Source organism: Zootermopsis nevadensis, unplaced genomic scaffold (assembly GCF_977971745.1).
Source record: "Zootermopsis nevadensis isolate Lab colony 2312 unplaced genomic scaffold, Znev_1.0 Znev_ptg000027l, whole genome shotgun sequence".
Lineage (NCBI taxonomy): Eukaryota > Metazoa > Arthropoda > Insecta > Blattodea > Termopsidae > Zootermopsis > Zootermopsis nevadensis.
The window spans coordinates 1922134-1949273 of record NW_028259159.1 but is presented as its reverse complement, the minus strand read 5'-3'; the positions used below and the strand labels follow the sequence as shown (position 1 = coordinate 1949273).

The 27140-nt window shown below is 37.0% G+C and overlaps 2 protein-coding genes across 3 annotated transcripts in view; one reads left to right on the top strand and one right to left on the bottom strand.

The window, feature by feature from the left end:
• LOC110828504 (neuropeptide Y receptor type 2) overlaps nucleotides 1-27140 on the bottom strand; it is a 98288-nt gene that overhangs the window by 30071 nt on the left and 41077 nt on the right. The window lies entirely within an intron of this gene.
• LOC110828502 (putative glutamate receptor) lies at nucleotides 375-22736 on the top strand. Its single transcript, XM_022061271.2, has 9 exons — nucleotides 375-608; nucleotides 4451-4623; nucleotides 7596-7898; nucleotides 8940-9043; nucleotides 11010-11183; nucleotides 14267-14505; nucleotides 16647-16864; nucleotides 20503-20765; nucleotides 22180-22736. The coding sequence occupies exons 1-9, from the start codon at nucleotides 440-442 to the stop codon at nucleotides 22454-22456; spliced, it is 1920 nt and encodes a 639-aa protein (XP_021916963.1). The 5' UTR covers nucleotides 375-439; the 3' UTR covers nucleotides 22457-22736.

Here is a 27140-nt window from a genome sequence, read left to right as displayed (position 1 = left end):
ATTAGATCCACACTTTAAAGAGAATGCGATGAATTTTAAACGCCAGAAGGAATGTTGTTTTCTATTATGCACAAGTAGCTTTCTTGCTCAGTGACCTAATTGTCTACAGTCTGAAAGCATCTGATTCTGTGTCACGATTAAGCGAAGACCCCTCATGCTTAATTGAATTCTTAATGGAACAAAACAATAGCGACGTATCATTACTGTGTAACGGTGTAAAAATATCAAAATCGGCTTGGCATGTGAAAGCTCCAAGCAAATTGCATGTTTCCGTAATGTAGATAGCCTACAGGAACACGCAAGATTTTCATACAGTAAAAACTACCTTCACTTACTGAAGCGGGATGCAATCAATTCTGACAGTTCCACAAACACACTCCGATAGAGCGGTATAGACTATATTCAATTTGCGGTTACCCCCAGTGTGCGGATACACATAATGGCATTCAGGACTGCTGGCATCTGTATGCCATTTTTGATGGCGACTCTGGTCTCTTCATCACGTCTGCACCCTCAGCATTCTGTAGAGATGCTTACTGATATTGTAATTTCTGTGCAAGAGTATGTCAGATCAGGGTGTGTTTTCTTTTTGTGTCCTACCACATCAGGTAAGTTCCTACTTTTTTCTTCCTTACTGAGAACCTCACATCGTTTCTGACTGTTGTTAGTCTTACATGAACTCCACACTCAAACATCTCTTATCCGTGTTCAGTTTAAAGTTGATTCGCTTAGTGCCGTTGGTACAGTTTTCGTGAATACTAAAAATACAACAAAAATACAGAAACCTTATGTCAAATGTTATGAATAAGAACACATCTCTCGCGTTTCCACGCTTATGTAATCTCTGCAGTTCTCGGCTTTCTATGTTCAAGTACACACATAGGCCGATTTGATTTAGAACATTGTGTGAACTGAACGTATAGTACCAAAAGTAATTGTTCGTATTTCGCATAAAATTATTAACTTTATCACCTTTAGTTTTCAACTAAATTATTCTGATTGAAGTAGATATTTCATTACCTATTTATTCTTTCGTTATGGAATAGTCACACAATGAAACCTCAACCAACGAATGCATGAATTTTTATATGAAATATACTGATTTAAAGAGGAGTGGAAATCAGATATTACAAATATGAAAAACTTGTACGTCACTGGAGTACACCGTTCATTGTTCCAATGTTGTAAAATCAGCCGATGGGGTATATTCAAAGTCAGTTTACATATAATTAAATAGCAGAGAATTCTAATTTGCTTTAGCTAAACGATTGTTCATAACATTTAACAACAGAAATATTTTGCAATAAAATTGGGGGGGGGGGGGGTACGATTTCAAAATAATTTTCGAACAGTGTTATTTGTGATATTATGAGTCCTACTTTGAAAGGAAACATGAGTCTGTAAGGATTAGCAATACTGCCATACATAAATCGTCATATGGACTGTCTTATACGACATTCTCATTTAGCCGATATATCACGTAAGAGTTAATACAGCAGGGATCTAAATATAGTAACATTTTAATTTTCTGAACCTTCAATTACCCAGTAGCATAAATTCTTCTTTAATTGGAGAATTTTGTTACTGGAATAAATCCAGACAGACCTGTACATAACAATAACCCATCAACTAATTGCCTTGAAACATAACATAAGCCCTCTCCGGGCAACTCCAAAATGAGTGTAAACCGTACATTACAGTGATCGAATTAATATTCATCTAATATTTATTGTGTACAGTTTATACGATTCCTCTCAATTTCTCTCCGTTTACAGTTAGCAGGTTTAGCTTCGCCTTGTCAGAACAAAGCATACAGGCAGAACCTTAACCACGTCGAACTGTAACTGACAGAGAATCTAGAAGTATTAACACGTATACGCCATACAAACTGATCTGGCAATAATTAAACAGGATGAACATACAAAGTAATTAGCAGCTAAATATTCAAACAGGAATGAGAAAAACAGGCACGAACTACATACTATACTACTGAATCAATGTGCATTTAGGTTGTTATTACAACAAATATTTACATAGCATGAAGGTCGTAGGTGACGAATTTTGATAATTTGTATTCGGCGTTTTAATCTTACAGAGTAAGGTGATTGTTGAGAACCTCAGTTCTCCAGCCTAGTTACATGCTATGGTTAGGAAATATCACAAATGTTTTCTGCGAAAAGTTGGAATTTATTTCCCTAGAACGTGATTTCATGACCTCATTGTTTTAATTCTAAGTAATATTTTAGCATATAAAGTAAAATACATCCATACATGGCACGAACACATTGCTTAAATCAGCACAGCGCTCACATTAAATTACCATAAACACAATACATTATTTCCTTCAGGCTAACAGATGGATTAAAATGGGACTTGAGCTGAAACATATTTTTAGCTGCTGTAGCAAGGCTTATAACCAGTGTTTAATTAATGAGGACAAATTGCTAAGAAACAAATGTACAGTTAGTACCGAGGTTCTTTCCCGAGGGTAAAGCACCGCCGAAGCGTGACGCTATTCACTAACCCCTAACTAGTGCCGAGGTTAAGAATGAGGAGGAGTTATAATTCCTCCTCCAATTAACTTTAGCGTGAGTTAGGCATCAAAACAAGTTTTAAATTGGGTATTAAAAAACTTCCACATGCATATTACACACGCAAGAACGTGCGATAGCCCACACGTGCAGCCCATAAACATGAACAGTACATATTACTCGTTATAGTTAACCGATGATAAAATTCAATAAATTAACTTCCTTCACATCCAAATAAAACTAAATTAACTATACGATACAGTCACCTCCGATATCAGCAGACTAACTGTTAAAACAAACAAATAAACACACTACATTAATAAGGATGTAGTGCTATTAAACTTGTCGCTTTTCCAAGACCCGAAGAATAACAGAAATAACATCTCCAACCAGGAACAAGAATTCTGAAATATTTTATACAACTTGAAAATAGGACCATCAAACTTATTATCACAAACATACGAAAACATTATGGAAATGCGCAAAGAGGTTCAAAAAGTGTGTCTTTACAGTCTGAAGAAACTTTATCTAAATAATGTTTAAGAAAGTTGGACATATAATTATTGTATTTAAAAGAGCCACGTCAATCTATGTGTAAGTACATGTTCTACGATACCGTCTATTTCTTTTTTCCTTTTATATAATCTTATACTTTTCCGATTTTGTAAGAATTATGCCAACAGATATTACAATTACATCAGGCGAAATTCGGGGAACCATTTCAACAGACGGACAACTGTCAACTCTCGCTTCGCTCTTCGCCGTTATTGCCTCTTCTCCGCTGTTCTCATCTTTTCTCTTCTGTTCCGTTATTCACTCTTCTCGTCCCTTCTCCTCTCTTCTCTTTTCTCCAGTTGTCTTCTCCACTACAATTTTCTCTAACCGTCCATTTATGTTTCTGATCACTAAATAATTAATGTTGTTATGTGAAATGATACAAAACTCTCGAAATTTTATAAAAATAACGAAAGGTGGTAAATGGACTGGAAGACTTTCAGTAGTTTTAAATTGTATGGATGCAAATAATTTGACAGTAGACGGTCAGTAAATACTCAGATCGAGTCAATTTTCCACATCCGACTTTGTTAGTGTATAGTCATCTTTGAAGAGCACATGGATCGATGGAGAGATAGAAAAGCAATGGCACTTGAGAACCGAAGTTCAGACAGTTCATTGCCTTGTTATAAATAACGAGAACTCCAATCTCCCTTAGCCGTACATCGCTCTTCCGTTCTGTTGCTTATCACGCCCTACATTCAATACACAGATCGATACTTCCTTGTACATGTATGCACTAGTGATTTTCCTGCTAGTATGAATTATATTGTTGTAATGAAGTCCTTGTGCAATCAGATGTGCTAATAAATATTAAATGAATTTCCAACTGTTAGGAAACTATCTCCGAAGTCTTAATTGCTTTTAGTTGGCCTGAAAACTGTCCTATTACACACTGTATTCTTTTATACTTATTACTAGGAGACGGGCGGAAATACGAGAAATTCCTAGAACAGTTTAGTTGGACAGCCTGAAGATTAGAGAGACATGGATGCCCTAGATATAGATGAGAGGATAATATTAAGATGGATCTTAAAGAAAAATGGTGCTGGCTGATTTTTGCGTATACTTTTCTTTGACGACATATTGCATTTACATATTACCACGTTAAGTTTCATTCACCTCAGTTCTATTAATGCTCAATTTACATTAAGTGTGTTTTCTGATAAATATTGCTAAGTTTTATTTTAGAAAAAATATAATCTTGATTCTAAAATTCCTTCTCCTGATCAGTGGTTCGTATTCTTGTCTTACTGTTTAAATATATCTTTCTTTCTACCTGTAGAAGCAATATATGTTACTGCCTTGCCATTTATTGCTTGTTATGTTGATAGACATATCTACTGTTTGGAATCATGTTACAGAGATTCGTGATAGTCTGTTACTTATGAGACTAGAGAGGTCAGTGAACAGACAGGGTGTCCTAGCAGCAGCCGTTTCTACCCGTACGATAGACCAAGCCTTCAACTGTCGCCACAACCGGCCACTTTTTGTTTCATTGTTCACTGATCCAACAATTCAACAGTCCCTGATACAGGTACAACCTGCCCGAGATGGGAATGCTCTTGTACTTGAAGATGCTACTGTTTGTTTTCATATGTATTTTTGTGCTTGAGAGGAAGTTGAAGGACAGCCTATCACCTTAAGTCGCCTGACAAGTCATTATTTCGTAACTACGTTACAATGCAGTTACTCGTCAAACAAGTTATAACGTAACTCTGCACACGAAATTTATAACAGTGAAAGATCTATCACCCACCATCTCTCAGCAACTACAGCTCGTGGTGTTTCAACAGTACAAACTAATTATTGCCTTGGAAGCCTATTAGCTAAGCACGGTTTCCGTCCCTAAGAAATCAGCAAGGAACAGCTTAATTTTAACAAATGAATATTTATATTATACATGGGAACACTTCACATTAACCTAATCTGGCAGCACAATCCCAAAATTATACTAATCTTGCTTGATTTTATCACACTATTAATATTTGGCAAAGAGTACAAATTTCGAAGCTTCTCACTATGTAATTTGCTTCACTCTCCTTTTCCTTCTTCTCTCGGTTACGGTCAAATATGCTTCTCAACACTCTGTTCTCAAACACCATAATATAACACTAAACGTCACATATATTAAACATGCCAAAGTGTTGATATTATTAGTTATTACTATTATGTGTATGTAGGCCTGAAAATGGCTCAGAAAATTCTAGCGTATCTTTTTCATTAATCTGAATTTCTAAAAGGTTAAGTATTACAAGGCATCAAATTCAACTGGTGCCATACATTTACCCACAGAGAGAATGGTTAGCGCATATGGATATTTTCACACAACAGTGAAGGGTTGGACATACGGAGTTGATTAAAATTCAATTGAATTGTAAATGACGTTTAATTACATATTCAATTAAGTATCACAATTTATTTATCTCAACAAAAACTAATCTCCCAATACGCCACAGAATAAAACAACCCCCAACATAGTGTAAATTAATAAATACGGTATAGTAGTGCCATATAAAATTTATACGATCGTTACACAACGTTCATAGAATGGATGTATAAGTGGACGCTGTGTCTGTCCAACCGCATTTTTTAAAACCAATAAAACAAGCATTTTATATGAAGCCCAAATCGAGCTTTATTAAGTGTATATAAAAATATTCTTATACAAAATTTGTACACAACACAAGATATAGTGTCTATAACGCATTCAAAAAAATTCTTATACATGTATTGTTTTATATTTAACGAAGTATATCGAGTAATAATTTATGGTTTCCTGCAGTGTAATGTATACACTTCTGAATAGCTTCCTAAGGAGCAAAATGTATAAATGTAACATAATGCCTACTTACTGTTCATTATATATGCAAAACACATAAATTTGTACCCTCAATAAAAAAACATGGAGTCTACTGGGAGACGCGGAGTTGGGAAAAGTGAGAGTTCAAATATCTACTTAACAATGGTAGATGGCTATTTTACCGTTGTGTAGGCGTCATTCAAGCATCCACGCGGAAAGCGGTCTTTAAAAAGGGGAAGGAAAAGTTCAAGAATAGCCAGGAATTAATGTGGTCCTGTAGCCTCGTTCTGCAAACAAAATTTATCTTGCCTGCAGAGTCGTGTTTAGACTACACGCATGTAAAGCGTGTCGGAGAAGTCCTCGCTGCAGAACGGCGCCCAAGACAGATTATTCTTGAAACGTCAAACACACAAACAGAGCTAACGGTTTCATATGCGTGCAACGAAATCAGTGTACAAACATAAGGCAAAATGTGGAGAATGTGTGACCGATTGCAATTTATATCTAAAACCGCTTGTCGAATTTTGGCAAAACCTCTCACATGTGAGATGTCTGTACTAAGTTATGTTGACGAATTTAACTTTGTTTCTTAACGACGTCACGTAAGTGATATTTTACACAATTATAGTCAAACCTCAGATAGAACGAAGTAATTAAAAATATGGTAATTGTCATGAAACACATCATAGACTTTTATATGAAAAGTTTCTAGCTCATGGTTATATTTAACGAATTACAAGCTAAAATCGTTTGTACCTGTAAACAAACTGATATACGTGCTATTAATTACAACTTACAGCAAAAGCTAAATACTCTATGTAGTGTACTACGGACCACTGCCAACCACCAAATTCTAATTAGCTTCACTTTATAATGTATTACACAGGTGCAGAAATTACTGTTATAAAACTAGCGAATATGTTCGATTTTTGTTTCCTTTCAGAGACTAAGCCTTGAACATTTATACTATTTACACAGCCTTTCGTAATGAATGTTAATTACCATTACTTCCTGCCCCGTCATATACACTAATTCAAATCGTTTCGTGTTGTACCGTGCCCAGAATTTAATTGAATTTGTTCAATGGGTTTAATTATGACTCACAATTTATACCACAAAGTGTGTTAATTTATGTATCAGGAATAAACATTGTTATTACATCTTGAGACTGTTAATCGTACAGTGTGAGACAAATATGATAGTCCTCGAGAAAGCCACCGCAGTTTTATGGATCCGTGAATCACAAAAGCTGAAAACCACTGGAGTATAATCCTACTACCTACAATATTTACAACTAATGAACACAAAGAAAAAATAAGGATAAAACATCATAAAGAAATCTCTAAACTGTACTCCAGACCTAAGAGAAACTTTTCCATTGACTTCACTAACAAAGTTAGGCCTTTTTAGTCAGGTAGATGATACGCAGTCGCTAACTGCTAGCACAGGTCAGTACTGATATTGTAAGTCGCCACCATTTACAAACATTACTTCATTTTGTCAGTAATAGTTAATCAGATATTTTAACAGGACGTATTGCATTTTTCTGTAACGAAAATAAAATCCCACTTAAATGTTATGGATTCAGAACACAACATATTATTAAGGAAAACACTGTAAAACAGCGTCACACAACATCTTTAAAACTGAATTTAAATAACGTACACTTAAATAATTGCTTAGCTGCTGTCATTTGTTTCTTACAGTTATCAAGTACTATAGATATATCAGAAGCTAAATGGCTGCAATTTATAAACTTAGAACAAGTGGAAGAATATTTTGGCAAAATGTACGTCCCTCTGGACTGTCAATTCATTGTGGCACAACCAGGTGAAAACGGTGCGGTAACATTCACCGAAGTTTATCACATCGGCAAAAATCAGCGACTGATGACGTTCAAACTGGGCGAATGGGTTCCTAAAAGAGGTTCTGTCTGGACAAACACAACGTTTTACACGCGCAGAGGAGACCTTCAAGGTGTCAGCATTAACGCAGCAGTCATCTCAGACGTAAGTATGAGTAACCTACTTCATAGTGGAGTATTCCATAAGAAAGCTGGTAAATACTTAACTGGTCAAGAAATTTCCTACCTTTGTAAATTCCAAACATTAATCACAGCGTTTGCAAATGCCACTGGACCCTGCCTTGTGCCAGTTCAATCCAGTCCACAACTTCACACATTTTCTATAGTATATTTTACAATACTCTCCTATCATCTCCGCCTAGGTCTATCTACACGGAAGTTTCATGTTATTTCAAGGCATTCATTTCGAAATATTTTAATTAAATTTAAACAGGCAAATATTTAGAGTGAAAGATATAAAGCTAAAATACCATATGCATGCAAGAAACCTCTCTTTGATGTTACAGTAAGTGTTCTTAGATATGAGCAAATTGTAACATCGTGTAATTGCATTTAACACTACAATGTAGCATACATGTAAATATTACCATACCGCAGTAGTTTTAGGTACCTAAAATTGTATTAATATGCTGCCACATGAAACTAATTTCCATACGGCTGTGTAATGAAATTTCTCTTTCCATCCAATCAGCATAATTATTTGGACAGAAAGCATAAGAGCTAGTTTAATTTCACATGAAATGGTTATTACACGTGCGCTAAACGAATCTCCCACTTACAGAGTCATTTCCTTATACACTTTTGTAATGCAAATGTTGGAAATGTGGTTTTAGAAGAATAATACTTTTATGTGGGCTGCAACATTAACATGAATTCTAAAATAATTGTATCTCCATGCTAAACGAATAGTGGCTTGTACGAGTTCTACTATGAACTGTATGAAATGTCGCGTAGAAATGAATGTTTGTTACTGTTGTTTATATTGAACATTATTGAAAGAAAAAATGTTTAATATTATGTTAAACTTCGTTGATCATTTCCTACCTCAAATTATTCCTCTCCTGCAGTCATAATTCTAGGGTACGGAAGATGATCTGTATTAAATATTTTATTCTGGCTCATCTTCTTCCCAGTACAATAACTTTGTACTCAAAAGCTAAAACGCCTTTTTATTTTCATTACTTAGGGTGCCATCTGCAATATCACAGAGATGAGAAACAACAAACCAGTTCGAGTAGAAGGATTTTTCGGCACACTGTGGAATGCATTACAGTATCGACTGAACTTCACGTAAGGGTTTACGTACTCGTATGAAGTAATTTATTTGCCTGTATTTTTAACAACAGATTTTTGTACTTCCCCTAGTTTTATGCAGACGAACACCGACACAGTGCATTAAAACAGGCCATAATCAATTCTTCTTTTCACTTAACTACAAACATAACATCCCATCAATTCAATAGACCCTACATAATCTCGGGAGTTGATTCAGCACCGTAAAATAATGGAACAACGAAACAGAATATGGCAATACGCGGAACCGGAAAGAAATGACCAGTATCAAACCAAAGTAGCTCTCAAATGCATTCATTCCTAGTTCTATTCTGGCCACGAAGTGAACATACGTAATTGCTTACTCACTCCCTGAAAGTCATGCATAAAGATTTTGTTTAACAAACTCCATTCTTTTACCCGACTTCGCAAAAATATACCCAGAATAAATTAAGTGTTAAAATCAGCCCTGTGAATTGCGGTAAGTATTAAGTTAATACTTAATTGCATGTAGCGTTATAAAACTCAGACTAAAATTTCGTAAAAGTGACTACACCCCCCGTAGCACAGCTAGGCCTTGGACATAAGCCAAAGGAAAGTGTGTCCTCATATCTGGGAAGATGCCAAATTATGATCACAGATTTGTGAGCACTCGTGTCAACTCGACGCTCTCAGTTAAAATTCTGTAACCGTCACTCCAAAAGTCTTTGAGAAGCCAACAGTCGCTCGAATACTGAAGAAATCCCACTGTTCTTAACTGTAACTTAAAAACCTTTGAGACTTCGGTTTCCATAAAAGCATAATATTTCTTAACTATTTAAGTAACTACGAACTTTTCAAGGATAAGCTTCCACATAAACATAAGTAGTTACAAGATATTGTAAGTGCGTCATATTGTGATTTATTAAATATTAAAAATATATTAAAATTAGCCGTCAATCACAATATAAGATAATTAAAAGATTAAAATATCATTTTACGTTCCTTATCGAGTACTCGATTTACATGTGGAACATTTACGACATGTTTCGGCTATATATAGCCGTCATCAGGTGTTATATTATAAACTTTTTAACTGAATTACTGATTTTTACTGATATTTAATGATTTTTAGTTTTCATTTTTCTTATCATGTTCTCGTCCTTCATATTGTATCTTCATCCGTTGTTGTGTCGCATGTCACTTATATGATTGTACCGACTCGGTAACCAGCCACGATCCGATACAGTATAACTCCAATCTCTCCTAATACTGCTACAATATTACTTCTTGGTCCAATATACACAACATTGGCATCACTACGAAATACAATCATATAAGTGACATGCGACACAACAACGGATGAAGATACAATATGAAGGACGAGAACATGATAAGAAAAATGAAAACTAAAAATCATTAAATATCAGTAAAAATCAGTAATTCAGTTAAAAAGTTTATAATATAACACCTGATGACGGCTATATATAGCCGAAACATGTCGTAAATGTTCCACATGTAAATCGAGTACTCGATAAGGAACGTAAAATGATATTTTAATCTTTTAATTATCTTATATTGTGATTGACGGCCAATTTTAATATATTTTTAATATTTAATAAGTAGTTACTTAAACAAACAAGTAGACAAACATTCACAGAGACAAGCAGTTAGTTAGATAAGTAGACATTTTGCTAGATATTTACTTTGGCAGGTAGAAAGACACTAGTTGCTTAGATAAGATACAAAGAGGTAGACATAAGTTAGTCGGTCAGTTAATTACTAAAGTTGAATTTAAATCAGACATCTTATTTTACTCGTTGCCGTGAGAAATTTATATCGTAGCAAATTTTAAGAGAATGGCGAAGAGTGTAAAGATGCCTGTCTTCTGAAATGTTGCGCTATGTAGTCTGGTTGATACTGCCCGACGTTTCAGAGGTGTCTACTGTCATCTCAAAACTTGTTCTAACTTCTGAATGCCCCCTTTGTACCTTGCACTAAACAGATCTGAGTTTATGAAACCTACGGACGGAAATTATGGGTCCATGAACAGGAGAAAGTGGAGTGGTATGATCGGAATGCTCGTCAGACAGGAGGCGGACGTCGCAGTGGGCGCTTACATCATGACTGAGCGTCTACTCCAGTACGTTAACTTCGCTTCCCCAATGGGGAGAACCAAGTGAGTCTTTATTGCTATATTCTTCTTGCCCTAACGGATTATACATCTCAATGTGTCCATGGACCTCAAAATCCTTTTCTAAGAGTCTCGTTGGTCTACCTCTAGGTCCTCACCTCACAGACATTCGGTCATTTCTTCACCCATTCCAGCAACAGGATTTTTTCGTCCCTCCCTGTTGGTATAAACCTCTACAATTAGACTATATTTTCGATCCAAGCTCCTCACGCATTTGCATTATTTTGTATCATAATGTGATAATCATATCAAAGAGAATAAGGTGGAATGGACACGTAGCATGCAAGCGAGAGATAAGAAATGATTTTGGTTGGAAAGCCCAAAAGGAAGAGATCACTCGAAAGACCTAAGCGTAGAAGAGAAGATAATATGAAAATGAATCCTAAGGAAATAAATTTGGAGAATGTAGATTGGAGTACTCTGACTGAGAATAGGGGTCCGTGGCGGGATCCTGTGAACACGGTAATAAATATCCAGGTTCCAACTAGGGCGGGGAATTCTTTTACTAGCTGAGCAACTGCTAGCTTCTCAAGAAGAACTCTGCTCAAGGAAGTAAGTTAGTTGGTGTTTTTCCAGCTAAAAGGCTTTCGTGTCTTTCCTTTTTGTGCCTGCCGGCCCACGCCCATGTCTCGCCAATTGATTTCTTTATTCTTTCTCGCAACGCCAGATCAGCTCTGAGTCCCGGCAGCTTCCTATTTAATGGCTACCAGGCGCTTATAACTCTGCACTAAATTCTTTGGATAGCAAATCTAACAATTTACATCCATTTAATGCCGAGGTTAAGAAAATGTCGAGTATCTGCATCGATATTCCCCATATTCATCCATCGCATGGAACTCATAAACTGGGAAAACGTTTTCGTAACAATTCGGTAGGAATCTGATCTTTCTATTTCCTTTTAATCCCAAGGTATTTATTTGCTCTTGAGTCTTTTAGGGCGGTAAGCATGATACTGCTGAAAAGGCAGATTTTGTATGGGTGATGTGAGCTTTCTAGAGAGGAAATGGACTTGCACACTCGTTCGAATCGATAAGCTCGCATTCCGAACTGAAGGGCAATGACGAAAAGATGTTCAAAGGGAAATAGGATTCGTTTGCGATGTACTGGTACGAAAACATTTACGTGCATCTGCTTGCAATGATCGTTACTATAAAAACTGTGGAGGTTCTGGGCAGCCAAAGAGATAATGCTGATACCAAATGTTGACTAAGAAGAGACTTTAGAATAAAATATTTATTTCTCAGTCGTATACTTATTTAAACAAAGAAAATAGTATAGCGATCACCTTGAATTTCTCATATTTCCGACTAGTTGGGGATCTATCTAAAATAATCCGTTTAAAACAATGACCTTTATAATTAATTTAGCTTCTTTTTATGCCCCCGGTTTAAACAATCGTAACTCCAGATTACAACAGTTTGTAGCAATTATTCTGTAATAAAATCCTGTGGGGATTTATATAAGTTGGTAGTACAAAGAAGTAGCTCCGATCAGTGTAGTCAACAAATTAAACTGCAATTTCAAGTTCTTAATGAAAGTTTACCGGATGGCGAGTTATGACTTCTGACAGTTCCGAACGTCCTCAGTGTCTCCCATGTTGTACTAGGTACTTAAACAAATTATTTCATAAGAATAGTGAAGAAATTACTTTGAAAAGTATTCTGGCATTTACCTCAGTAGCAGGTATTTGTGAATAAAAATTATAGGCCTAGATAGCGTTACAAGTCTAAAATTATAAGTTTAAGAGTATTATTAATAACACAAATACTTCTTCTTTTTCCGGTTTAACAATGTTTTCTACATTTTCCGGTACTCTTTACGGGTCCCCAACGTTTTAGTTGGCTTGATCTATGGACATTTGGTAGGACTCCCTGGATGAGGGATCGGCCCGTCGCAAGGCCTCTACCTATTTACAGGACAGCACAACACAGAAAAACATCCATGACATGAGTGGGATTGGAACCCACGGTTCCCGCGACCAAACGGCACAAGACCCACGCCTCAGACCGCGCGGCCACTGCGGACCCCTAACACAAATACTATGGATTATAATACAGAAGTCGCCTAATCTCATTAAAAGCAAAGAATAAATTACGCTGTGTATCAAAAACTGTTTCTAAGTTCAGTATATTTGGTCACATTGTACTGTGGTAATTACTGTTGAGTATTAATCAGTTACCACATCAATTTTGCTGTTGTCCTCATAGACTGAATACAGAGTATTGGGTGTTAATTGACAAAGCAATAAAACAACCTGTTTGAGTGACAGATGTTTTGTACTGAGTTATGATTAATACTGCAATCAATTAAACGTAGACTGAGCTTCTCCAGCATTAGTACCGATAATATAAACCCCAGTCACATGACGACCTCCTGACGAGTTCAATAAAATTCACATTACCATTAACTTTAATATTCCTTCTGTAGTCTATTTTCTGATCCTATCCCGGTCTCCAACAGACTGCACTACAGCAAAAGTGTGTTTGTAAAGTGTTTCTCCAGTATGAGCCATGATACAGACTAGGACATCAAACATACTGTCACTGAAGTCAAATCTACTTTGACACGTGGCGAGGAAACAGTTACGTGACTATTAATGGTTAGAAATCATTAGTTTCATTTGTTATTTTTCTGCCAGTCGTAAAGTATGCCAACACCACCCAAATTACGAAACTGAGTCGGACGAAACTCGGTATCTTAACCTCATTATGCATTTTGCTAAATCATTTGTATTTTGATTGTAGTCTTCTGGGCTATGACGTCATATGGTCTTATCCATTTCGTACGCATTATGCAAAGAACACGTGAAAATACGAATAGTCTACAGTTCAGTATAAAATTGCACACAAACGAAAGAGCGAACCGCTCACATAAAAACAGACAATATATAACGGTAGATAAATTATATTAAAGTACATAAATTAAATTACAAAGACCATTTGGCCAATGTTGTTCATTCCGAGAATAAGAAATAAATACACTGTGGTCAAAACGCAGAGTTACTTATTATTAAAGCAGGTTTAGGCCAAAGTTACCTATACATTCAATTTCTTTTTTGCTTCACTTAGGATAGCTGTGTTTGTGAGAAGCCCTCGTTCCTTATTCGAAACGTCCTGGGACTCCTACCTTGCACCGTTCAGCATTAAACTGTGGGTGGCCGTGTTATGTGCCATACTCGTCCTCACAGTAGGGCTGGCCGTCACATTCAACATCGGACGCAACATTGGAAACGAAGAGAGTGGCAGCATTGCACTTTATTCCCTGTATGATTCATTCATATACGTATTCGGATGCTTCTGTCAACAAGGTTTGTATCTAATGTCGTCTGGAAAATAATGGCCGTTGTGACTACTTGAGCTTAAATTAGGTTTGGTGAGACCTTAGACTACAGGCTACTTATAAAATAGAAAGAACCACCTGTCACCACTGGATAGGAGGCCGTGTAGACACTATAACTGGTCTGGACGGACGCGATGGCGAAGAGAAATATTCCGTGTGTGATTCCACAAAGAATTGATCCTCGGTCGTCCAGTAAGTAACCAGTCCAGTGAATACAGTTAATTCGTTCATCAATTCTCGAATAGTTGCATAAGAACAGGCTGACAGAAAAAAGAGTGAATCTAAAAAAAGAACATTAGCATCTTTTAGATAAAAAGCGCCAAATAATTCCCAACTAATAGACAAAGAGGAGGTTAAAAAATTAAGTATTTCTTAAAAATTCAACTGGTCAGCTAAAATTCAAGCCCGATCCAGAATTCCACACTCCTCCGAGAGATAATTATTGATGAAACGTATTACATTAAACTAGTAGAATTGTTATTCAGTATTTTTCACTGTTGGCGCTACAATCTTTGGGCTTCTTTAATCTTCTAGGAATATTATTACAGACAACGGTACGGCTTCTTAGAGATCAACAATCTGTTAAGCTTCTATCTTTACAGCGCAGAAAGCAAAAAAGTAAACATACATGTACCGAGTGTATTCGATTATGGGTTCCACTGTTTATTCAGAACCAAAGATCTAGCGGCTACCAGGGCGTGCTAGGTCTACGTTACTAGACCAATTAAGACCTTACTTTGTCGCTTGTACTAAAAGGTCGTTTATCGTATTAACCAAAGGAGTTGCCACATAGAGCACTGACAGAAACATTTCAGCCCAAAGTGGAAACGTTTCAGTATTCTGAAATTCCAATTACTGGTCTCAAACTCCCACAGCTTTAGTGACTATTCATGAACCTTGCCGATCCTTCCGTGTCTCTTTATCAGCGTACAACTCATTAGTGCAGTTTGAGGTATGGTGAGGTGCTACTACAACAGATTAACCTCCGAGATATTGAGGATTACGGGTACTGTACAGGAATCTGAGGCGTATGTACTCGGAGATAAATAATGACGTTTCCCTTTAATGAATGTTATACACTCTGAGAATATCAATCAAGTTTTAGAAGATACTATTTGAATTAATAATAATTCAATTCAATTCATTTATTAGAGTGCTTGGCAACAGCCAAAAGAGGCCAATAACAATAACAATAATAATAATAATAATAATAATAATAAACTTAATAATAAATCGGTTGATACATAAGTATGTTCAGATAGGTGGAAGAGTTGATAGATATTTTACAATTTTCGAACAACAGAAAATTTCTCGCGATTGTTTTCTGTTCGCATTCACATCACAGTTTCATGTGAACCGAAAAAAAACGAATGTTTCTCATTGTCTTTTTAGGTTCGTCTGTACCATCCGAAATAGGCAAAACTTTTAAGCTTTATGAAATCAAACAGCACACCATATCAACGAAAACTAGTTAATAAAATTTAGTATATTATATAAGTAACATATAATAACAACTTAAACGTTACAAATAAACATTTTTAAGATTCTCTCTAACTAACTTTATGAAGCAGGGTTTTTATAAGATTACAATCGCTCAGTAGTTCATAAATTTTAAAGGTGTCTGATGATGGAGAAACGCGGTGTGTACAATTTGCCGGTGCTATAAGTCCAAAAATTACAACCGAAGAATGGTGCCTATTTTACAGCTTATAAATCATATTACCTGTAATTTTGGGAAACTCTCACTTCTACCTCAAGTTCATGTGTAGAATGAAAAGTCACCTTTTTATAAATTTTTCGAAAAGTTAAGAAACATGATTTGGTAGCTATCCGTCCTGAAGTTTTAGGGCTTAACGCCTTCACCCTGGTTCCGGTGAAGTTATTCTATTTATCCATAGTCTAAGTGTCTTTTATTAAAACCATGATGTTTCGGAAGTCGGTTTTACTTCCTTCTTCAGGTGACAACGGGAGGAAAGACACTCCCTACCTACTCTGTTGGATCTCCTTCGTCCGAGGTTTAATTAAACACTTAAACAGTGAGTAGAGGGCAGCAAAATAATTACACACCCAATGCATATTCATTGTGCTGGTTCCTATGTTATGTGGCAGGTCATGAGAGGACGCCGCGTTCCTGGCCCTGTCGTCTGGTTTATCTGACGGCGTACCTGACGGCCGTCGTATTATTTGCCGCTTACTCGGCCACTTTCATCTCCTTCCTCGCTGTTCGTCACACTCCTCTGCCTTTCAAAACATTCGAGGAAATGCTGCAAGATGGCACATACAAGCTGGGAATTCTTAACCACTCCGTCGAGCTCAATTTCTTTGATGTAAGTGCTACTATACACATACTCAACACTATTTTCATAAATAATCACCCATATATAGTAAGAATCCGCAAATGGGAGAGAAGGGTTATTCGCTAATCAAACAAAAATCCTTCTATCAAACAATATAAATATTTTATGTGAAGCTTTCACGGCGGCTTTCATTAATAAAGCCTTCTCGGGCTATCAGCCGTGTTAGTTGGCGATCAATCGCCGACTAACATGGTTGATAACCCGAGAAGACTTTATTAATATAAATATTCATACAATAAACAATTCACCACTTTCACGAATACCTGCATGCCTAGATACAAACGTTTGCCCTTGAATTGTGTGCGAAATAACTTCTCTGCTTATGTGGCTTACAGCTTTAAACTTCTCGTCGAAGCACGGTCTACCCTGCGGAAAAACTTTTCAAGTTTAGTTCATCCTGTGCGAATTATGACAAAACACATTCAAAAAACCACAACTAATCCTCATCGTTCTTTATCATCCTCGTGTTTCATTCGAGGATACGCGATCTTCATAACAAAGACGGCGTCATTTATCAATCCAGCGAACTCCACTGCGGACAATTCTTCATTCGACGCGAATAATAGCTCAGCTACTTCAGAACACGAAGTTTCTTCCCGTTTTTAAAAGAGGTCGTCACTAGTCCCCATTCGGAGTCAGATCATTCCAGTTTATAACCTCTCACCCTACTTCTTTAAGATCAGCTTTAATATCCGCTCAACTACATTCAGATCTCCCAGGTTATCAAATTCTTCACATGATTGCTGAATGCCCGTCTGTGTAATATTCTTTGATTTTATCACGATTATGTAACCTGCGACACAATAACTACTGTGCATTATGATCGAATATTCTGTCATTTTAATTTCAACAAACATAAAGGAGTTATTTATAGCAAAACATGCACGGCTTCATTTTCATACAATATTAGATTAATAATATATCCATGCTATTTGATTCGGTATTTATGTATAAAATATTCCTTCACCAATATTAATGGAATGAAAGTGCGTATAAATTACGTAATAAATTCACTGCTTTCAATAACTGTAGAGAAATGGAAGTAGAGGGAAATTACATAGGTGTGAAGGACGAGACAAAGGTAGCTATTAATTAAATTAAGTTTTAGTGACACAGAATCAATTGGTATGAACAGAAAAGTTTAGTTTTGATTCTACATTAAAAGGAATTACATTAAAAACGAAGTGGCCTCGGACATAAAATTACTGACCCGAAATATAATTAGGCACGAGTTACGAAGTCCATTATCCACTTAACGTATTTCCACCGTGTACTGCCGACACGAAATACAAAATATAAAACCTAAAATGTTCGCACTGTTGACAGGTTTGTGTTTACTGAAACATTACAACATTTTTAAACACTACCACTGAATATCAGAGCTCACAAAAATAGTTTTCATAAGTATAACTAGGGTCATCTTCAAAATCGGAGAGGAAACTCAAAGTCAAATCAATTGCCTACATATTTTAAGTTTATTTGACAGTTTTTAAAACACGAAGTTCTGGAAAAAAACTTAGGATGGCTAATTTCCTTTGGAGACATTGGTCCACATGACACTAATTCATGAACTATACATATTAGTCATCCACGTCCATATAACATAACGTTTTCGACTATTACCGAGTCCGACTACGTTTAAATTTCCCGATATAACAATAACGTTAGTACAGTCATCATGGTTTGGATTTATTTATTTATTTCGATCTAATGTAAACATTCTTTTAAAGTCAAATTTAACTTTGTTATTTTTCAAAAGTGAATAATCACAAAAATCTCCATCTTTTTTTCAAAATATAACTTAATTAATATCAATAATCCTTATTTAAACCATTCTTCTATATCTTGTGTAGTCAGGTAAAACAATAAAAATAAATTAAAAATAGCCTCTCGATGTGATTAGCTTCGCAACACCAAGTCATAATCTAGTTATAGTTTGTCTGTAATTAAAATCAAAAGTAAAAAAGTATACAATATCACTCGGGGAGAATTTGGAAAATCTAGACTCTTCTTTTGAAAATTATGGACGGGTACAGACTGACATTCTGCGTTCCGCCCTGAAAACTGAGACATGAACACCATAACAAGGGTATTGCGCGTTACACATGCATAAACAATAACGCGGAAATTGTAATGACCGCACTGGATCTGCAGTTCTCCTTCAGATCGTGGGCACTTTTTCTGCTTTTGTTGAAATTTTATATGAGTGAGCCTGAAAACATCGTACTGACAACCGAATAACGGGGGTAACGAAGAATAATTCTTACTTGTGCGTGTAACTGAGCCTCACACTCGTATAACTAAACTGAACTTCCGGTCAAATTTTAGGGTCACAGGTGAAGCACCAATTGGCAACCACGCTGTCTCAGCTGACCTCCAAATCACTTCTGTGACGACAGATACATATTACGCATTAAAGATTAAGAGGTTGAAATCAAAATAGTTGGAAATTTCTGCTACACTTATCACGTTACAAACACATAAAATATATAAATACCATAGACAAAAATTACTGAATGTCGCGGCCGATTGGTTTTCGCTCCTGCTTCGTGTTTCGGAGGTCTCTGGTTCAAATTTCGACCCGGAGGCTGGATATACTGAGTCAGGATTCGTGGTTTTCTTCACTTCCTCCAAGCATTTGCTGGGATAGTTCCTTAAATTAGGCAACGCCTGTTTTTTTTTCACATTCTCTACAGTTTATTAATCATCAATAATCATACCAACTACGGCATATAGTCTGAGATAGTGATAGCGTCCTTTAGAAACCACAAACTAATAAACAAACAAACATTACATTTCTTGCACTCCACCCATCCTGCTTCTCTCCGCCTCTGTCCTCGCTTCTCTCTTCTGACCTCTGAAGAGCAAGCAGGCAGTATTATATTGCTTGTCCCGATTCCAATGATCAAACACTGAACGACCCACATTTCTTCGACTTCTTCTTCTCTTGAGGTATTTTATTGTTGCGTAGGCATTCGAGATGTTCTATTCATTCTGTCTGCATCCTCTTTTTTGTTTGTTTGTTTCTTTAAAGAGAATGTATGTAATTGAGTTCTCGTTTCATCATTGTAAAATCTAAACATTTCCGTACAGCCACTCGTTTTAATTTAATCCCGGAATCCTGAAACCTACTAAGGTTTTAACTAATGCTGCGGTAGCAGAAACTAGAAGGTTCAACTTTGTTACCACAGCCAATTTCATCATCTTCTGATCCGAACGTCTTGCCTTCCTAAGATCCATCTTAATATCTCCATATTATTTCCTTCTAATTTTTCAAAATTGATATTTTTCAACACGTTTCCCCACCAACATCCCGCATGTATTCCTTGTTTCCTATATTCCAACCAATACAGTCTTTTAGACTGCACTGTCCTAGCAATGCTGATACTTGTATAAGTCACGTAGTCTCTCACTGTAAAATTCTCCTAAATTGTTCAATTAGGGCTTTCTCAATCATATCAGTATCTTGGAATAAATATTTATATTGCATGAATATATTTTGCACTCTGAGTCATATACACCTAGACCGCCAATGGGCAATGTTATGGGTGCAACGTTTTTGCTCTTGGTAAATGTCAGCTTAAGACCACGCATGTTGGTTTCAACAGACGGCAACAGAGGCGGTCATGCAGCAAGTGTACGATCAGCTGATTCTTCCAACCATGTACGACGCTCCACCCGACACCCTGGCGGGTCTGCAGCGGGTGTGTGACAAGTCAAAGTACGGTTTCGTGGTGGACTCGACGCGTGCCGCCAGCGTCATGAACAATGTGACGTGTGAAATCGAGGAGCTGCCCCACGCCTTCATTCCGGCCACCGGAACTTTCGTCATTGGGAAACACAGTCCCTACCGCAGAATCATCAACAGCAAGTAGGCTGACTCTACTGTCAAGTTCAGATTGCCAACTTCTGAGCAGCATGCTCTTTCGAATCATGAGTGCACAGCCGTAAGACTATAAGGTGCAACCGCCCAGAAGACAATAATTTAAACTCACACGTCAATAACATACTTTTGGTCACACCTATACACGTAAAAAGACATACGGTACTAAGGAAAGCGCTGCAATGGACACATTTTCAAAAATCTTTAGGCACAATTGACTTGATCCTTTAATAAATGACGTAAAATATTATAGCCAAGGAAGGTAGCGTTTACACTGATACATGAACATGATGCAAACAGAATATGTTCACTTCTCATGTAAACGCCCTTAACAAGAAATTCAACACTTCTCTATAAGAGAGCTCAGCCTTTGCTTGTTCCTTCTTAGTAATAGTACTTAGATTCCATGCCATCGGATGGTCTACGGCAGTGGTCCCCAACGCGGTGCCCGCGGGAGCCATGGCCCTCGCCAAGGCTTTTTTTTTTTGGGTACCCGCGTTGATACGGAAAGAGGTTACACTGAATAATGAAGACCGTTCAACCACGAACATTATAAAATCAAAGCACAGATCTCTACTTGCAAATGCCTATCTTGACGATCGTTTGAGAGCAGCAACATCATCCTACATTCCCAAATTTTAAAAACTTGCCGATTAAATGCAGTCAAACATCACACTAACTTCCAACTTGAGTAATAATAATTGTACTTATAAAAGTACGTATTTTTGATTGCATGGTTTCTTGTATCAATAAACGTCGTGTTGTTTTGTGTATTATTTGGTGTCCATATCTTATTTGTCCACAGAAAAGAAAATTTGGCTTTGTTAATTGGTTGGTGCCCGCCACGATCTCATAAACTCTCAAATGTGCCCGTAGGCACAAAAAGGTGGGTGACCACTGGTCTACAGGACAAGGGGTCGATTCGCACAAACGACACGACTCAGCTATACACATACAATATATACATACATACATACGTCACGAAACGAAACGAATCAAGTTATATAAACGAGTATAAAATACAGTTTTCTGTTAGGGCAATCTTAATACCAGAATCTTGACCAAGTAGGTCAACAGAAACCCCGTGGGTTTATATGTTGTTCTACTCAAGCCTTCACGAGATATTTCTTCGTAAACATCAGAGGGTAAACAATTTTCCTGTTTTTTCCTAATTGTCCTGTTTCAGAGGAATGAGTTCAATCTACAAATTCAGCTATCGGGGTTGAGCTTTGCCGAATGCTGATATAACCTTTTTTCAAACATTCCCAAAACACTTACATATTGTATATTTACCCGGAAGATGACAACATCAATGTTCGCCGAAACGTTGGATAATTTTCAACATTAGACGCAGTTCATCATCGAAAGTCGAATTTATACACTTCCTGTATTTTATTTGCAGTCTGGAGTCTATGCGGCGGCATGGTGAACTAGGGTGGTTATTTCACCACGCGATGCCGTCGATGGCTACAGATACGTCTTCATCTATCCTGCCAAAAGTTCAGATACAAGAAGTGCTACCTGTCCTTGTGATAATCGCTGCGAGTCTCGTTGTGGCCAACGCGTTTCTAGTCATGGAGAGATGCATTCACCGGCTTGTGTACCGATATCGACACCGACAGAGGCTGTGCCAATGCGACGCACGGTTCGTCAACTCAGCGTGCAAAACGGTCAAGTAAACGTGATTGTCTGACCATCATTCATTGCCCAGGGGGAAGAAATTTGAACTTTAAATGCTATATGCACATCACTTTCCAACTTTATATTGTGGTTGACATAACAAAAATAATTAAAACCTACTTCAACGGGTATCGAAGTGGCTTCTTACTCCGACCTTTCCAAATATCTATCTTCATTGTACCGAGAATCTGGTAGATATTTAACAATTCAATAGGCCATAATTCACAGTCATCGAAGTTGGTAGAGAAAAGTGATCGAAATAAACACTGCCATTATTAATCGAATTATGAGCCGGGATAGCTCAGTCAGTATAGTGACTAACTACGGGCTGGACGACCGGGGTTCGATCCCCGATGGGGGCAGAGGATTTTTCCTCTAGCCTCTGCGTCCAGACCGGCTCTGGGGCCCACCCAGCCTCCTCTACAATGGGTACCGGGGTCCTTTCCCGGGGGTAAAGCCGGCCGGGGCGTGATGCTGACCACTCACCCCCATCTAGTGCCGAGGTCAAGGAAGAGAGGAGCTATACCTCCACTCACCCCAAACGCCTACATGGCGTATAGTGGGACAAACTTTACTTTACTTTTTATTATTAATCGAATTAAATCTCCGACTTGTATATCCAGAGTAGGTTATAATGGGATAAAATAAGATAGAAGAAAATCGATATTTTAAAGAGATGTGTCATTGCCAGATCCGGATGACATCATCGGGCAAGTGACAAGGACATCTTTGTACACTGACCAACAGTTCTGATCATTCTGTTGCATGACGTAATTAACAACTACGCCTTTCGGTACTAACCCTTGCTAATCTTACTCACCGTTATCAGTCCTAGAATTTCACGGATTTCTTGGTTTGAAAATAAAGTTTAAGCTAAGTTATTTCGAAGGTTATGAATATCGTGGATAAACCAAAGCTAGAAAAAGGGCAATAAAACAGAAGATCAGAACTCCTCGCCTTGATGATGAAGGGAACAAGGACCTCTGAAAAGTTGGTAAACACCTACCAGACTACACGGCGTTACAACCCAGAAGACAGTCGTCTTCAGGCTCACCGCCGTGAATGTTTCTTTATTTTCACATAATACAAAGTATAAACATGTGTCGATTTAAAATTAATGTGTCTATACCATGAAACTGAATTTATAGGATTAGCAGAATATTAAATAGTTCAACAGAAACAGGGTCGAGATTTAGCCGTTTATAAAACGTCAAACTTGCCCAAAATTCGAATATACAATAATGATACATTAATCATGACGCAGAAAGAGCGTATAATATCCAAAATTGTAATAAACCATAGAATGAAATACCACACTAATTTTCTTTGAAACAGAGCGCCATATATGTTCTTATGAAATTATTACACACGTAAAGTGAATTTAATGCCAAAAGATTGGTATTAAATTACATAGTTGTTAATACACATAAAAGAATGGCTTTTTTTGTTAGTGTATTTATTTTTCAAACCACATTTTGCAAAGAATTATCACGTTTGCGGTATTCCAACTTTACAGAGTCCACATGAATATTATATAGCCTTTCGACAGACAACGTAGGAACTACCTGAATTCGAACAAATAAAGGGAAGAGAAATGAAATGTTTTATTAAAGTCTGGACGTAAAATCCAGTGAAATATAAACACAGTGTGCTTTTGTTACACAATACTCATACAACTGAAGAAGAGTAAAATAATAAATACATATTAGCACTGGAAAGTATAATCCTAGCAGACTTTGATTATCTACCGCGGCAATGTGCGTCTGCAGAACGCAAATGGTTGAGACGGCCTCCACGCATGCAAAGCAGCTGCAGAAATGTTGACTCAACAGTCATAGACAGTCGACAAGGCGTGGTACTCTAGCTTGCAATTGGAGGGGGGGAAACAATCTCTCACCGTGAAAAGGGGGCAGGTTACTAATATCACTACATTCACAAAGAAGTCAAGAGCAGACTAAATTTGACAACATTTGGTACTATTCAGTTCATAATATTGTATTCTCCCGGGTTTTATTTACTTCAGATTATAATACTGAAATATAGGTACACACACCATAATATTACTGTTGTTTTGCATGGGTGTGAAACTTGGTGTCTGGCCCTAAGGAAATATCAGCATCGATTATGAATATTTCAGAACAGAATGATGAGGAAAAATGTGTGAATCTGAAAACCGGAAAGAATTTTTGACCAACTGAGCGACTGTCGTTTTCTCAAGAAGACTTCACTCCGCACGGCTATATAATTATTTTAAAGTTGTTCGGCCAAAACAACTCTGGGGTTCGATGCAAGAAAATAAGACGTCCAAAATATCAACAATAATAATCTATTACATTGAACCATGGCGGATATTTCAATATACACATCACGTGGGTCGTGTCACTCGAATGCATATGAACTATGCAGATTTTGTATGCAATTTGCAAGAGTTATTTGCGCACTTAACAGTCTAGACATCGCATGTCACAGAAATGACGGCAATACGCGTATGATTTTGGTACTTCTACCGACCAAACTGATGACATGTCACGTTACAGAAGTTTACCATAATAAATTGTACAAGCTTTCCAAACTTTGTGTAGCCGACGAAAACGTTTGGCTAAGAACGTTACTGATAACACAACCACCTAACTAGTACCTCCACGAAACAAATTCCTGCTTGGAAAGCAAATAACTGTTTACGTGGTAAATAAATTCACAGCGCCATATAGACCTCATTATAAATGTGTTCATAATAGGAAACTACCGAGCACGATCTGTGCTCAAGCAGTTGAATCTCATCAACAATCTCACACCCTATATCCTCAATATCCATTAAAATTGTCTTCCGGTCTACAAGGAGGTCTCCAAAGTGATGTCTCACTTTCAGGCTTTCTAATCAAATTTTGTATATATTTGTCACCTTTTATGTATTTCGTAAAGTAGAAATGTTTCAGTGTTGATAAAGTTTTAGTTTGTTACTTTAGCCCCAGTATCATTACCAATATTATGTAAATTCTCGTTTCCAACTGTCGATTTGAAAATATCTTCTCTTCCTACTTTTGCATTCAAATGTCCAATAAAATTTTCATGTGATGCGTACAAAATCACCGGAGCGTACCACATCAAGAGAAACAACATAGTTTGCAGTGAATGTAACAACGCTGCTGCTGACGGTATAACAGAACGCACAGGTCACGATAATTCTAGCCTGGTAGGCAATAGGGCATTATGGCGATCTTCAGTAAGCGACATGCCCCACAAAATAATTCACGAGTAAGGCACAGACTCCCTTACATTATGTAAGAGGTTCAAACTTGATCACGGAATTCACAAAGGCACTGATCCAAAAAAAATGCTTCGTTATTGCGTTACGGACAGTAAAAGCTTGCTGGTTTTTATTCAACTATCCGCTTGGAGTAGTCTTTTTACAGAAACTAATATTAGCTCAGCTAGTCAAAAAATTCGTCGGCTATTATATAATCCGGATGCTCTTTGCCGTGTTCACTAGAGCCCTGACTGGAACCTAATCTTAATCACACGAATCCACGCCAAAATTAACACACTACTTCTTTATGATACATTTTACTATCTTCTATATCCACTCCTACGTCCCCGTCGCGGTCTCTTCCCTTCATTTTTTCCGTTTAATATTTCGTATGAATTTCTTATTTCCCAGACGGGTGCTACATGTCCCGCGTATTTAACCCCCCTTTATTACACAACACAAACAGCATCTAGTGAAAAGTATAAATATTAAGTCTCCCATTTCCGACTTCCAGTTACTTTGTCCCTCTTAGATCAAATAAGTCGTATTAAAACAGCCTTACCATGTGCTCTTCTTACATTATGTTACTACAGGAGTAAACTGAGTATTGGAAAATTTCTTATTCGTCAGTAAATTTACATATGCATTCCGTCGACGTGTCTGCCTTCTGTACATTGCATGTATATTTATGTAATGCAAACATATTTATGGAACATGTTGCAAATGTTCGCCGTTAACATGACTGCAAGTTTCACCTCGATGTGCCAATAATTATTACACGTCCTCACAAACGTCACATCTTGAATGCATTACCATAGATTTCCTTGTTTATCCTCCCCCACAGCAAAGTGAATGCTTTCTGTACGTGTACCTATGTTGGTAAATCTGATTTGGTGCATATCATTTCACGTTATCTCATCTAGTATAATATCCCCATACAATACACACAACACATCTGACTTCAACTATATCCATCCTGTAATGAGGAATTCGTGGATTGATGTTCGCATAAGCCCCAATTAGTATGCATCTTCGTTTTCGTCAGTATTGCAATGAATCATAAATTGCTATCGTCTCTTTCTGGCCTTCGCTGTTATATTAATGACTTAGAAACAGATGTGAAATTATAAAACGCACATTACTAAAAAAAATTCAAAGACAAATTTTGCTACAATTATGTCAACTGTTGGACGTTAACTAAAGAATAAATACAAGGCATGCAGACGGTAGAAACGTGTTTCCTTAGAGCCGTCACAGGGTACAGAACAAAGGACCATAAACGTAATGAAGATATCAGAGTAATGAGAATTACAGATATCAGTACAGTAATACAATAATATCGAAAGAATCTCCTGTAATATCTGAAAAGAATGTCTGAAAAACGAATCCAGAAACTGTATCAATATAAATCAATGTTTCTCACGCTTTCTTCCATA

Excerpts from the sequence above, each read along its gene's own strand:
- LOC110828502 (XM_022061271.2), top strand. The coding sequence starts at position 440 with ATGGCATTCAGGACTGCTGGCATCTGTATGCCATTTTTGATGGCGACT. Across the intron at positions 4,624-7,595 it reads TTCAACAGTCCCTGATACAG|TTATCAAGTACTATAGATAT; the intron begins GTACAACCTGCC and ends TGTTTCTTACAG. Across the intron at positions 11,184-14,266 it reads TCCCCAATGGGGAGAACCAA|GATAGCTGTGTTTGTGAGAA; the intron begins GTGAGTCTTTAT and ends TGCTTCACTTAG.